Source organism: Musa acuminata, chromosome BXJ1-5 (genome assembly GCF_036884655.1).
Source record: "Musa acuminata AAA Group cultivar baxijiao chromosome BXJ1-5, Cavendish_Baxijiao_AAA, whole genome shotgun sequence".
Taxonomy (NCBI): domain Eukaryota; kingdom Viridiplantae; phylum Streptophyta; class Magnoliopsida; order Zingiberales; family Musaceae; genus Musa; species Musa acuminata.
Window position 1 is genome coordinate 42,936,436 of NC_088331.1, and position 14,818 is coordinate 42,951,253.

The following is a 14,818-nucleotide window of genomic DNA, read 5'->3' on the forward strand; positions in this document are numbered from 1 at the left end:
CTTCAACACATTCAACCATTTGTAATATGTATAATCTGGATGCAATTTGGCTGCTATCAATATCACAAACGTGCGACGAAAATTTTAGTTTATTGTTTCAGTCATTAAACTCTAGTGTGTACATCTGTGGCCATTATTCATTTTCTTAGAATTCATATCATGCATATATCACCAAATAATATTTTGAAAAGAGTACATCTGTGATTAATGTTCTAATATAGAGGTATGAAAAGAGTATAATTTTGAAAGAGACAGAAAGCAATATTTTTAGATGTGACTCATATGAGAAAATTCATATATAATTTTTAGAATCACTTGTGAACAAACAAGATATTCATGTCCGGTCATTAAAACACAAATCTACGGCGACGACCCATGATATGTGAGTTTGTTGAAATCTAGATTAAAGGGACATACTTCTTGGCTCATTCAATTAGATGCATATTTCACTAAATAAAATTAAATCTTTGAAAAGATATCTCTCGCACAGTAAATGCACAAAATATCTTTATTTATTTAAAATATTATATTTTTTGTGAGTGACTATTGAAATATTTAAGGAAAATATAAACTTTTAATATATCTTTCTTTGATTTATTTATTTATTTATATATTTTGTTTAAGATTTGTTACTTTACTATTTATTGCATGTAGCAGAAGTGATTCATGCCTTTGGGTTATTTTTAATCTTTCCTATTAAGTTTAATATCCTATTATTTGATTAAACACTGCTTATCGAAATATTTTTGTTCTTTCAATTTTAATCTAAAATTGTGAAGATCACGGGACGTTCTTGTCACTTTCAATGGCTGATTAGCTTCAATGATTGCCATACACACGTCCCTTCTCTATTAATACCCACTCGCTAGCAACAACATTTTGAAGAGTATCCTTCCTTTGACTGTTCCACCGCTAATTAGGTCCTTCAAATTTAGACAAATCAATTACTAGACAAAAAATGGTCAAAATGATAGCTGCACGACCAATTGAAGGCTTCTCAAGTTGCTCTCTCTCTCTCTCTCTCTCTCTCTCTGTTGTATCGTTGTAGATGAAACATTATTGATGAGGCTTTTTTACATAGGCAAAGAAAAAAAATGTTGTACATGGGAAATCCAATAAAGAACATTCTTCTTAGGTTAACGGGTAGAAATCAATTAACATTTGCATCCGCATCAGAAAAATCCGAGAGAGTCAGATTCATGTGAGCAAAAAGTTTGTGACAACACACATTTTACCTAATCATACCCAACCCCACTTGAATATAAAAAAAATTCCGATGGACACGTCAAATCCATCATTGCGGTAAAATGTATATCAATTTTGACTATTCAGTTGATCCAATTTTGACTATTCATTACGGTAATAATAATATGGAGGGGAGTTAAAAAGGGGATGCATTGCACAGAGACTTCGATTTTTGAACAGAAGCACACCCTCTTCCCTTCCCCACTTGGCCTTTTGGGCCCTCTCGCTTCTCTGTCATTTCATGCAAGTCATGGCTACAAGGAACACTTAATTCTTCTTCCTCCTCCTCGCTTGCTTCTTCCAAACCCATCACTCCAATCATCTCAACTTTACTAGTGAGATCACTTCCCATTAGGAAGAAACCCGTCTCCTCCGAGGAAACCCTCTTCCCCCCGGTCTTTCAAATCCTTGATGCCACTTCTTTGCCTTTGATCCCCACTCGAGTCGTGTCGAGGGGTCGAGCGCCGACATGGGCTGCGTGCAGAGCAAGTGCTATGGCCGCTGCGCGAGGCTCTGCTGCTGCCACTACCAGCCCTCCTCCTTGGCCACCGACGACGCCGGCGAGGGCGCTGACTCCTTCAGGATCCACGAGACTGACTCCCCGCAGCGCCGGGGGCTCTCCAGCGCGGGCGGCTCGCTCGGCTCCGCCACCGTCCCTTCCGCTGGTCTCTGCCTCCGTTACGCCTCCCTCACGCAGCGCGGCTACTACCCCGACTCTCCCGACCGCGCCAACCAGGACAGCTTCTGTGTCAGGACCAACTTCCAGGCCAACCCCGACCTCCACTTCTTCGGTGTCTTCGATGGCCATGGCCCGTTCGGCGCTCAGTGCTCCGACTTCGTCCGCGACAAGCTCGCAGACATCTTGGCCAGCGATGCTCGCCTGTCGGAGGACCCCATTAAGGCCTATCAGTCCGCTTTTCTGGCAACTAATTCCTCGCTGCACGACAGCGAGATCGACGATTCGATGAGCGGCACGACCGCTATCACTGTTCTTGTCAGTGGTGGAGCACTTTATGTGGCGAATGTGGGGGATTCACGGGCGGTGGCTGGGGTTTGGAATGGGAACCGCGTCGTGGCCGAGGACTTATCGAGTGACCAGACGCCGTACCGGAAGGATGAGTATGAGAGGGTGAGGCTCTCCGGGGCGAGGGTGTTGTGCGTTGATCAGGTGGAGGGGATGATGGATCCTGACATACAGAGCTGGGGCGATGAGGAGGACGGCGATGGGGATCCACCAAGGCTGTGGGTGCAGAATGGCATGTATCCTGGCACGGCGTTCACGAGGAGTGTGGGAGACTCGACAGCCGAGAGTATAGGGGTGATTGCCATTCCGGAGGTTAAGACTGTGAAGATCACACCAAACCATCTCTTCTTTGTCGTGGCAAGTGATGGAATCTTTGAATTCCTATCAAGTCAAGCGGTGGTTGACATGGTAAGTCTGCGAGATGACTGCTTCACATCACTTTTGCTTCCTGCTTGTATTGCCGATTACATTGTTTCGTTCATGCTATGGATACTAGTTGATGCATGTTTGTAAGCTCAGTTCCCTACTAAAATGAATGCAATAATTTAAATATTTGAAATAGTAATTAGAAAGGCTACAATTCTTCTGTAGTTGACATTTGACAATGCTTTAAAATACACAGAATTAGTTTTTTTTCCTTTTCAAGTAGACCCTCTAAGAGTTTATTTTAATTTGACAGTCTTTGTTTCAAGTGAACTACCCTCACTGGTAAAAAAAAAAGAAAAAGAAAGAACCTCACTAATACATCTTGTTATCTGTTATGATGCTATAGAACACCAGGGATGTGGAACCACTTGAGGTAGTGGGTCGGAAAAATTAATAGGTCAACAAGGATTTCTTAGAAGGAAAGGAGATCAAGGACTGATAGAACACTTAGAGGTGAGACAGCAGGGGAGGGCTAACCATTAGATGTTTCTTTACTGAGGCATGCCACAAGTGGTTAGCTCTTACAGAAGATGTTAGGCTTCTTTCTTCTTGGAAGTGTAGAGAGTGATAGCCATCATATCTGATCCTGTGCAACTAGCCTACGAGATGCATTTTAGGGATTGGTTTTTTTTTTTTTATGCCATGTACCTGATGACTTTTTCCTTTCCCTATAAAGGTAGTGGTGGTGACTAGAAAAAGGTCTGCAATAGATTATTAGAAAGGTTAACATCATGTGGTGCTTTTTGTATGTGACTAAAAATTACTTTTGGTAGGATTCAGAGAGGATTTTGCTAGACTTGATTTTGTATGCTATACCCAGCACAGGTATTTTAGATACTGAATGAAAATATTTTGTAATTCAGTAGCTGACTTCGCTTCATATCACATGTTCTTTGGCAATATATTCATTGGGGAAGAAAACCCAACTTGAGTTGCAGATTCCTATATTTAATGGATTTCTTTTAGATCATCAGTGAATTATAGTACATAATCTGATTTCTTTGAGATTATAGAATTTGATCCATAGCCCCTTTAAACTTCAGTACCTTTTCCATTGTTTTTTTTTTTAAAAGGAAAAGTCACTATATTGCTTTAATCAGTAAGTAAATGAGGTTGAGTCCAAGCATCATCACCCGGGAACAAAAAGGGCAAAGATTGTGATCTACCAAAAGTTGACAAGTGGCTTATATTGTTAGATGTTCTAGGCAGATGAGAAATCTTAACAACTTTGAGCTTGGAAATAAAAAGGAAAACATCAGAAAATAAATTCTGCAAAAAACCAGAGAATAGGATAAATTACCATGACAAAATTGTTTCGTTCTTTTGAATCAAATTTGATCCAAATAGAGGAGTGTAGTAGGGAGTTTGCAGCTTTTAGACCCTCCGCTAGGGCCATAGTCTCGGCCATCAACAGATTGAATGCGCTGCGACATCCACCTCCAACCCAGATTGGTTCATTGTGGGGGGTCTTTATACAATAATCAGCCATGCAGGGAGGTCAGCCGAGAGAAAAGAATCGTCAGTCTCAAGCACAAAATCAAAATTAACCTGTTCATCATCCAGGTTTTCACTAGGCCCCTCATCAGAGCCTTTAGGGTTATAGATGGACTCACGAGCATCATAGGCAGTTACCATCACCCTCCTCAAAAGGGAGGATGGACCGGTAAGGTGGTTGCCATGTATGGCATCGTTGTGATTGTTCCACAAAAATCAAAGGGAGGTGGCAATAATGGATACAATTCTTAGTCGAGAAGTCTTATCAAGAAGGGATCTTCCTCAATCCAGTTACCTAAAAACCAGGTGGGAAGAAACTGAAATCAGATATTTTAAAACTGCCGCAATAATTCCCAGTAGCTTTGTGCAAATGCACATTCAAAGAAAAGATGCCGAACAGAATCAACATGTAAATAACAGATGAAGCAGTGTTCTTGTTGGTTGTGAAGTATGTTGGAGATGAAGCCAGAAGTAGGGAGGCAGTTTCGAGAAAGTTTCTAAAGGACAACTTATTTTGGGAGCAATGGAAAGATGCCAGATCGCCTTCCAACCCTGCCAAGGTTCATTCAAGGTGTAGTATTTGATAAAGTGCTTGTAAGCACTATGTGATGGTGTCTGTTGGGTTGAGAGTCCATGCCCAAGAGTCATTGTTAGGGTAAAGAGGGAGGTGAATGGCCTGGGTACGACTCACAAGTAGGGAATGAAATAAGACCTCAAGTGTGGTAGAGTTCTAGTGACAGTTAGAAACAAGATCCGAGACAAAAACATACGACCTCATTTCATTCACCTTGATAAAGGTAGGCCATTTGTTGAAAGGTATATTATCCAGCCAGGGGTCTTCCCAAATTTTGGTGGAGACATTACTAATAAGTTTTCGAAACCCATCATGGATGCTGGTGGTGAGTTTGAGGATGGATTTAAAGGAAGGAGAGGATTTCCTAATGTTCGAGGGTTCTAAGGGTGAATAGGATCATATTTGGATTGGAAGATCTTGGCCCAAAGAGTGTTTTCTTGGTTCAAGATACAGACAATCCTCTTAGCGCCAATGGCTTTCTTAACATAAATGAGGTCACGGATACTAATAAGTTTTCGAAACCCATCATGGATGCTGGTGGTGAGTTTGAGGATGGATTTAAAGGAAGGAGAGGATTTCCTAATGTTCTGAGGGTTCCAAGGGTGAATAGGATCATATTTGGATTGGAAGATCTTGACCCAAAGAGTGTTTTCTTGGTTCAAGATACGGACAATCCTCTTATCGCCAATGGCTTTCTTAACATAAATGAGGTCACGGATGCCCAGACCTCCCTGCTCCTTAGGAAGTGTCATGTTTTCCCAACTAATGAGATGTGCATCTTGTGCTTGCTTTGGGAATTATTCCAAAAGAAATCATGTGTTAATTTAGAGAACTTGGCTAATAGTTTATCAGAAATTCAAGAACTAGAAGGATATGGATGGGAAGAGAGTTGACGATAGAGTTGATGAGGACTAGCTTTCTAGCTTGCAATAGTAAATCTTTACACCACCTTGTCAATAAGAGAATTTTGGAACCTATCCTAAAGTTTGTCTTTAGACAAATAGGATCCCAAGTATTTGAAGGGCCATGTACCTTCCTTAATACCCAAGGAGTTACTTATGTGATGTTTGATTTCAGCCTTATATTGTATAGGGAAATAAATGTTAGATTTGGCTCAGTTAACTTTGAGGAAGGATAGATTAGAGCAAATTTCAAGGATTTTGAGGATACAATTGCAAGATTTATGATTAGCCTTGAAGGAAAGCAGGAGGTCAATCGCAAGCATTTGGTGGGAGATCTTGGTTCCCTTAATGTTGAAAGGAATAACCTAATTGTTCATGACAGTCTACGATACGAGGGAGGAGATAATTTGTTGGACCATGATAAAGAGGTAGGAGGAGAGTGGGTTTCACATTCCAGATTTATAAAAAATAATAAATCATTGTTTTATAATTTATAGAATGCATTTTTTTTTTCATTATTGAATTCAAATCCTTATCTTTATAATAGTAAATATTTTATTAACTATTAAAATAGCCATATCTTCTTGGTAGAGCCTCAAGTGTCGAAAAAGTCTCTTCCACCCAAGCCTCAGATATATTACAAAGTAATAGATTACTCTGAAAAGAAATATAAGATGAAAACATATCAACAACACACATGCTGATAGGAACCTCTGAAAAATCATAAAAATAATCTTTAATATTCGTGAACATATACAAATATTAATAATTTAATATAAAATCATAATATATCGATTTATTATAATACTTGTACATTAGAAAAATAATAATAATTCTTATGTAATAAACAAAATCATACATCAGTCATATACAACACATATATAATAATTAGATAACAAAGGTATACATCACACTCGATGGTGCACTCTCCCAATAGCGGATTGAAAGGCATACTCCACGGGATGGATTCCTCCTAATAGTAAATGGAGAGAACCCATATTGCACTCTAAACAACGGATGGAGTGGTATCCCTCACTCACGTAAGTAAGAACACGTTTCTCCCAACAGTGGATACAGGAATTGTCCAACCGCTATGCTTGACAGCCTGTTAATCCCTTAAGGGAATCGTCCTACCTGCCCTCGGCAGGAAAATAGTATAATCTCATATTGGTTATGTCTATATCGGGATGAAATAACATATTAAAACATTTCTTTCAAACATCATTAATGTCAAATAATATCAATTAGCCCTTAATTAACTTGATTCCTAGTTCAATCGATCCAATTGAACTCGATTTAACTATAACTTAGTTGAACCGATCCCTAATCCTCATTTAACTGGTCTGGAACTACCCTAGACTAGTATAATTTGGATTAGATTAGGTTTAGTTTAGGTTAAACAAACTTGAATAAGTCAAATCAATTTAGAATCACCCTGAATCGATCTAAACTAATCAAGTCTGATTTAGTTTAATTAATGTTTGGGCCCTAATCGAATAATTGCATAATACTAGGCTAGGTTGGGCTAGCTAATGTACAAGTCATGTGCACTGCACATGACTGTATATACACCATACCAGGCTAGGTTAGCCAATGGCCCATGGGTTGGTCATATGTATCGCACGTGACTGCCCATGTTATGTTGGGCTGAGCTAGCCTACGGGCTAGGGCCTGACTTGCGGGTTGGGTTTGGCCTACTGGCTGGGCCTAGCTTATGGGCTATTTCAACCCATATCATAATCAATTTCTCCAATTTCAAATTATAACATCATGGAATTATTATCAAACATATATATTCATTAGCAATAAGTTGTTAAAACATAACAACGGATTAGAAGATAAGATTAAAAGATAAACTGCAATACAAGGAAATGACATTCTTAATTCAAATGTAAAAATCAAATATCATGTATTCAATACATATGACATGAATAGTTTCAACATGTTCTAATCCAAAAATAAAATTCTAAATCTTAAAATCTTTTTATAAAAATATCACAATTTAAGCCCGATGAGCTAATTGATCTATCAACTTCGTTTAGTCTAAACCATACCAAAATGCTTAAATTAAACTTATTAATAATATGCTCATCAGATTTTTATAAGTCAATCCTAATCTTGCCCATTTCCGATGTGACTAATCGAGATATTATAAATTTTCCTACTCAAGGGCTTGATGTTCTCGTCAAGGTCCAGCATTGCCCAGATCAAATCCTAACATAGTGCATGGGAAGCATAGTTCAGTGGTGGTTTCACACCGTGATTAGTCCTCTGACTCCATCCACGGGTAGTCCTTTTCTACTCTAGCCCTCTTACCATACTCAAATACTAGGTCGGCTCTGATACGAGTCCCCCTATTTGAGACCATGAGAACTCTGGGATCTGCACAACTATTCCTCATTAATAAGGCAAGCAAAAGTAGGGGAGGCTGAGACCGATCAGATGAATCTTGTAGGGAAGTTCATAAGTTGAAATGTGAAATAATGACTTCCCATGAGATAGAGTCGGAAACTTTCTTGATGTCTAACATAAGGAGGATGAGAGGTTTTGCTCTTTGATTGGTGCATGGTGTGAGTGAATTCATTGGCTATGAAAATATCATCATGGATATTTTTCCGTTTAACGAAAGCTGATTGTTCATGGCTGATGAGGTTGCTCATGTGTTCTTTTCATATGATCTGAGAGAACATTGGTCAGAATTTTGTAAACCACATTGCAAAGGACACTGGGTCTGTAATCTTTAACGGAGATCACATTAGGAGTCTTTGGTATGAAAACCAAGTAGGTCTGTCCCCAGCTGACCGGTAGTGTAGTAGAGGAGTGGAACTCATTAAAAGAGTCCAGGAGGTGTCTATTAAGTATATTCTAGAACCCCTTAAAAAATTCAACACTAAGGCTGTCAGAGCTTGGGCTCTTCCTGGTACCCATTTAGGGAAGAGAATTCCTAATTTCATTTAGTGAGAAAGGCTGAATAAGGGTCTGATGAGACTGGTCTTGAAGTCTGGGGAGGGATGAGCACAAAGACCAGTCCAGAGAGGGGGCAGAAGCAGGAATATTCCAAAGTTCAACGTGCCAGTGACCAAAGTGATGGAGAATAGAATCAGCATCAAGGCTGTCTGGTTGAATTGGGCTTTTAATCAGATTAATCCAGTGTTTACATCTTCTGGAAGTGCAGAGATGTTGAAAGAATTTAGTGTTTTTGTCACCATCCCTAGTCAATTGGATCTTGCCGCTGGTAGACCATTTATGGTGAAGTTGCCTGTTGAGGGTAATGAGTTTATTAGTAAGGATTTGAGGACTGGTTAGATCAGTGTTTGTGAGGGTCCATATTTTCTCTCTCTCTCTCCTGTATGTGTACATTTTGCTGAAATGTTGTAGATTGGAATCTAAGGAACTAAATAAGAAACTTATGAGTTGATTCGTTCCTAAAGTGTAAGACTAGATTTATAAGTTAGATGCTTCAGTTCTTGATCATCTTCGGCATCTCTTGCACACTAACATCCTCACTGATTGGCTCTATGTTGCAATAGTTTATCATGGCCAATAATTAAGCAAGTTATTGGTCCAATTCTCACCAACCCGATAATCTAGTTCCTTACATCAAGTTGGTGAACTTCCTTGTAGAGATCCAGTTTTGTTAAAGTAGCACTCTGAAGTACCTAAACTATGAAGCCACATGGAGGATTACCATAATTGGATAGTTACCCTTAAACATCACTTTGTTGGTTTTATATTTTATAATCGAAGTTGGACAGAGCATTGGATAGTTGAGTCACAGGATTCTAATTGGATTTGCAAGCACATAAACTCAAATTCCAACATGACCTACATCAGGCAAAACATGATGTTAGGAAGGAGATGACAGCAGAGGGTTTAGCTTCTAACAAGGTTGTGTAATGCAAAAGTGGAAAAGGAAAAGAACATTTTCTATATGAAAATTCTAACTCAGTGTGAGGTTAAGAGTCTTATTAAAAACTGAGGTCCTATATTATTCTAGCACCAAATACAAGATTCAAGAGTGATGGTTGAAGATGAAACTGAAGATAATTTATTCCATGGTGACTCTACCATTGCCATTATTGGATTACATTCATAAACAAAGTTTCATATGATTTGACCAATGAGAGAGAAATAGTTAGTCAAGGAGCAAATAATGTTTCAGAAAATTTATAGAATTATCCAGAATGCATTACTTATGTTGCTGAAACTTAAGTCTTGCCAGTGAAGTTAGGTATGTTCAGGTCAATTTCAGCTGTATTCAAGCAACTTATTGTTTGCTTGCATCACTTATATAGTCACACTACTTGCTTAGGCTAGCCATTCTTCACATTGGGGGCCAAAATAACCAGGCCTGTGCAACTTTTATCCTCTAATATTTTCCACCTCTTCCTTTTCTTGTTCTATTATCTGCTGATGGCATCATCTTTTGCATGTTATTTTCACTGCACTTGATATTAATTCCCAACAATCTGGCAAAGTCTTTTTTTTCTTGACTTAGTCTGGACTTTTGATTTTTTCATTTCCTTGCCATGAGATTTTGGCACCATCTTAAGGTACTGATTATTGATTTATACTGTAGAATGCATTTCTAAACATGCACTCTTCACAATGAGTTCTCAGACATCTTTTGCATGCAATTCTTGGCCCTTGGATCCCTTTATATAAATCATCGATTATCTCTGTGTTGTGTGTAAAGAGAGGTGTGATATAAAGTTGTCATGAACATCCAGATAATTCATATTGCTCAAAACTCAGAAGTCAAAGGCCATATTTCTTGGGGTTCTAAATGAAAGATCTAAACAATTGAAATTGATCCATGTCCTCTAAAGAATCCATTATAAAAATCATAAAATTTGAAATCCATTTGTCCATTCATTTATTTGTCCAAAGATGAATGGCCTATATTGTCTATCAAGTCATCTTTTCAGTACTTTAGAGTCAAATGGGCTTAAAATCTCATGGGTTTTTGTTTCTAATTAGAAGACCAGATGGAATAGAACAGCATCAATGATTGGGTTTTAAAAGAATCATAAATGATTTCTGTATGTTCAATCATGAATCTATTTGACATTATCTTAGTTCGACCAGCAATTTGCACAGTATTTTGTTCCTTCCAATACTGCAAAGTATCAAGCATTCTCACTGGTAAAAGAATTATGCACTTCAACTTTTCAGAGTTGCTGATTCACCACTCTAGCCTGCAACAGTCTGCAATCATTGCTAACTGCTATACCTTTTGTGATCTTTAGACTTTTTTAATTAATCTGTGTACATCAGTTTGCTTTTTCATTATGGACCGCTCTCCTTTTCTTCAGGTATCCAGGTTTGTTGATCCTCGGGATGCCTGCTCAGCCATTGCTGCTGAATCTTACAAATTGTGGTTAGAGCATGAAAACCGGACAGATGATATAACAATTATTGTTGTGCAGATCAAAGACATGGTTGCTGTAAGTTCAACCTTTTGTTACCTAATATTAGGTGAATTTCCTTTGAATAATAACTTTTAACCCTTTGCAAAAATTGAATCAGTCATACGCCGAGGCAACCAATGAAACCATCCATACCAGCAACAGTATTCCCCTCAGTCCAGCGAAAGTAAAAGCCCAGAGGCGCATAGTATCACAGTCCGATACTAACCATCCAATAAAAGGCAGCTGCCAGGAGCTGCAGTCAGGCCCTCCAGACTCCTCAGCCAACTTTAGTCCTGCATATGTTGCAAGATCTCCAACTCACTCTGTTCATTTAAAAGGTATGCCTTTTGTTCTCTTAAGTCCTTCCTCAGCTCTTTATTTTTTCCAACACTTACTGTTGTGATCTTTTCAATTATGGCAGAGATTAATCCACACTGATTGGAGCTTAACGGTTTTTCATATTTTCTTATTCTAACCTCTTCATTTCTGGTATGTGGGATTACTACTCGATCTTTAAACATAATTATCTCTATCCTTCATCCTTCTTCCCATTAGTAGCAGTTTAAGTGCTTGGGTTTTAATTGTTAGGGAAATCCCCTTCTTGTTTACTGTGCTAACTATATCCGATCCTTGTGACTGACAGCATATTCCGGCAACAGCAGAAGGCACAAGAGAAGGTCCCATGTTTTCTTTTTTCAAAGCATCCAACGCAAGGAGATTTTGGTTGTCATCTTGGCAATGTTTTCATTATCATTATAGATCATTCGATAAAATAACTTTGTCGTGTCCTCCACAATGCAAGTGTTCGAGAGCCCCTTCAAGCAAAATGTTACTGTGACTTTTTCAATGGCTTGGGACAGACCATTGGTGCTACAGGGCATTCATCTTCATTGCCATATGACCAGATAATTCTGTCATGTAGGAGATGAAGCAGGAGATCGCTTACTGCAACCGTTCTAAATTAAGGTGAATCTCCAAAACATAAAGGCTAAATAATGAGGGTGGATGATGTAGAAATGGTTGTATGCTACTTTTTTTATCCATATTGAATTCGAGCTTATTTTAAAGTAATTTCTAATTTTATTACATGGATGTGGTGCCATCAAATGGATTAGGACACAAATTATGGTGAGGATGTATTGGATTCTTTTCCACTTTAATACCATCTTTTTTTAGTTTTTCTCATTTAAGATTATTATCCTGTGCACAAACCAGACAAGGGGGTACGGAAAGTCAACTTTTAAGTGAAAAAATTAGGAAATGATTTCAAGATGATTATTATTATTTTTCCTTAAGATTGTAGGATGATAAAATATCAAAATGAGAAATTTTTTAGAAACATATTGTGATGGAGTGTAACTTAGTTAAAAAATGAGTTTAACTCAGTCAACTTCAACAAAACTTACAAATTTTCACAAAATTATTGAGACATAATTGTAAGATGATTAATATAATTATTTTTCTTTTTTAAGAATCTTTGATAAAAAGATTGGCATTGTTAAAAAACAAGTATAACTCAATAAACTTTTATGAGCCTAACCAAATTTTTATTGAATTACTAGGACATGATTATAATACTATTAGTATCATTTTTTTATGGTTTTAGGGTGATAAAATATCAATATTGAAGAATTTTTTAAACCTATTGGGATCGAATTTAACTTAGTTCAAAACAAGTGTAACCTACTCAATTTTCACCAAATATATTTAAATATCCATATACTTAGGCATGATTATAAAGATGATTAGTATTATATTTTATTTTTGAGAATATTAAAATGGTAAAATATTGAAATTGATAAAATTTTGAAAACATATTGTAATTGAGTGTAACTTGTATTTTATATTAACAATAGTTTATAATATTGTGATGCATTTGTTGAAAACTTGTATAAGTATACTATAAAAAAAAATCTCCTATAGTCAAACAATAAAAAAAAATGATCAAAATTAAATTATACAAAAAAGATTAAAGATACTATGTTACATTACAATTGATAATATTGATTTATACCACCCATGAAAATTTGCATGAGCATTAATTATGATATAGTGATCTAGTTGTTGTTGACATCTCATATATCTTCTAAAGATCTTATAATTATGTTTCAATTTTTACCTTAAAAAAAATCTTCATAAGACTAATGCTTCAAATTCTAATGAATACAGAAACAATACATCAAGTTGCTTAAAATACCCAAGGAACACCTCCAACTTCACTGAATTATTGAGTGCAGTGAGGGATTCACTAATGCAGCCAAGACTTCAACAATGTTGCTAAGGTATTGGCGATGCAACGGTGATATCTTCCTTCAACAATTTGGTGATAGCAATAACACCCACAAATTCTTCGGCGATGCAACAGAGGAGGAGACAATAGAAGGAGAGGTGGAGGGTGAGAAGGAGATAGTGGAGTAGAAGAAGACAAAGGAATAAGATAAGTTAGAAGAAAAGGCGATGAAAGGAAGGAGGTAGAGGCAAACGATGAGGAGGAGGTAGATAGGGAGGGCGAGGAGGAGACGATGAAAGGGAAAGAGGTAAAGGAAAAGAAGAACGAATGAGATGAGGTAAAGGGGTAGAAGAAGAAGAAGGCTTAAGGAGGAGGCAGAGGCGAAGGATGAGGAAGAGGTAATGGGAGATGAGAAAAAAGAGGAGAAGGAGAAGGTAGATAGGAAGAATGAGGAAGAGAAGACGACGAAAGGGAAAAGAAGTGGAGGACAAATGAGATGAGGTGAAGGGGGAGGCAAAGGGGGAGGAGAACAAAATATTATTATTAATATAAAAAAAAAATGTAATGCGACGATGATTACCTTTGAAGCCACCAATTCCAGAGTGAGACTTAAGATCAATATACATACAACTTCTTTTACACTCTACAATTCGTGCATATTTCCACCTATTTGTCCCTTTTTTTTTTTTTTTTCGCCTTTCTCTCTTCATTCCCTCACATACAGACTTTAGATCCAGCTTTTTTTGATAATTTAATCCGTCCTATCAAAAATCCCACCAAAAATTAAAATATGTGATCCCGTGAAGAGAGAGAATGTTTCGTCGTTTCTTCTTTTTGATTCATGATCCGTCAAGAACATCTCAATCTAGCCGAAGCAACCGCCTCAGATCCCTGGTGGCGGAGCAATCCACCACAGCGGCCGCCACGGATCCCTCTTTCTTCCTCGAGAAGGTCGGCAGCGGCAGCGCCCGCGGCGACGGCGAGAGGACGAACCCCGATCCCGCGTACACTTCGTCCGGAAGCCCCGCCGCCGCCTCCGCTGCTGGGACCAGCAGCGGGACCTCCCTGGGAATCATTCCCGGGTCCGGCCCCGGCCCCAGCCGCCCCGTGACGAACACCGCCGGCCCCCAACCGCCGCTCCCCGCTACCGGCTCGCCCTTCGTCGCCTTCTCGGCCTCCAGCGACTCGCCTCGCCGGAGGATCGCGACCTGTCCCACGACCAGGTGGCCTCCGCCTGGCGCGGGATGGCGGAGCTTTGCCGATCTTTTTAGGGAGGAGTCCCTCCTCCGGCGGATGGGCTTGGAGTTCCGTAGAGCGAGGGAAGGGCAGAGGAGGCAGTCATGGGGCCGCAACACCTCGGTTCCCATAACGGCGACGAATTCAAACGCAGACAAGGAGACAGAGAAAGGAGGGGACTTTGAAATCTCGGCCCTCCTCCTCGTTCCTCCGCTCTTTCCGGTCCCTACAGACGGAGGAGAAGAGGCGACGAAGAAGAAACCGAGGGATGGGGAA

General features: G+C 38.9%; 2 protein-coding genes across 2 annotated transcripts; one reads left to right on the forward strand and one right to left on the reverse strand.

Annotated features, from left to right (window-relative positions):
- Positions 1-1,440: 1,440 nt before the first annotated feature.
- On the forward strand, positions 1,441-12,147 carry LOC103985572 (probable protein phosphatase 2C 35). The gene is made up of 5 exons (XM_009403313.3): positions 1,441-2,677; positions 10,981-11,112; positions 11,195-11,414; positions 11,498-11,565; positions 11,720-12,147. The coding sequence occupies exons 1-4, from the start codon at positions 1,715-1,717 to the stop codon at positions 11,512-11,514; spliced, it is 1,332 nt and encodes a 443-aa protein (XP_009401588.2). The 5' UTR covers positions 1,441-1,714; the 3' UTR covers positions 11,515-11,565; positions 11,720-12,147.
- Positions 12,148-13,882: 1,735 nt separating this feature from the next.
- On the reverse strand, positions 13,883-14,818 carry LOC135675120 (uncharacterized). Its single transcript, XM_065185391.1, has one exon. The coding sequence runs from the start codon at positions 14,671-14,673 to the stop codon at positions 14,167-14,169; it is 507 nt and encodes a 168-aa protein (XP_065041463.1). The 5' UTR covers positions 14,674-14,818; the 3' UTR covers positions 13,883-14,166.

Excerpts from the sequence above, each read along its gene's own strand:
- LOC103985572 (XM_009403313.3), top strand. The coding sequence starts at position 1,715 with ATGGGCTGCGTGCAGAGCAAGTGCTATGGCCGCTGCGCGAGGCTCTGC. Across the intron at positions 2,678-10,980 it reads GTCAAGCGGTGGTTGACATG|GTATCCAGGTTTGTTGATCC; the intron begins GTAAGTCTGCGA and ends CCTTTTCTTCAG. Across the intron at positions 11,113-11,194 it reads AGATCAAAGACATGGTTGCT|TCATACGCCGAGGCAACCAA; the intron begins GTAAGTTCAACC and ends AAATTGAATCAG.
- LOC135675120 (XM_065185391.1), bottom strand. The coding sequence starts at position 14,673 with ATGGGAACCGAGGTGTTGCGGCCCCATGACTGCCTCCTCTGCCCTTCC.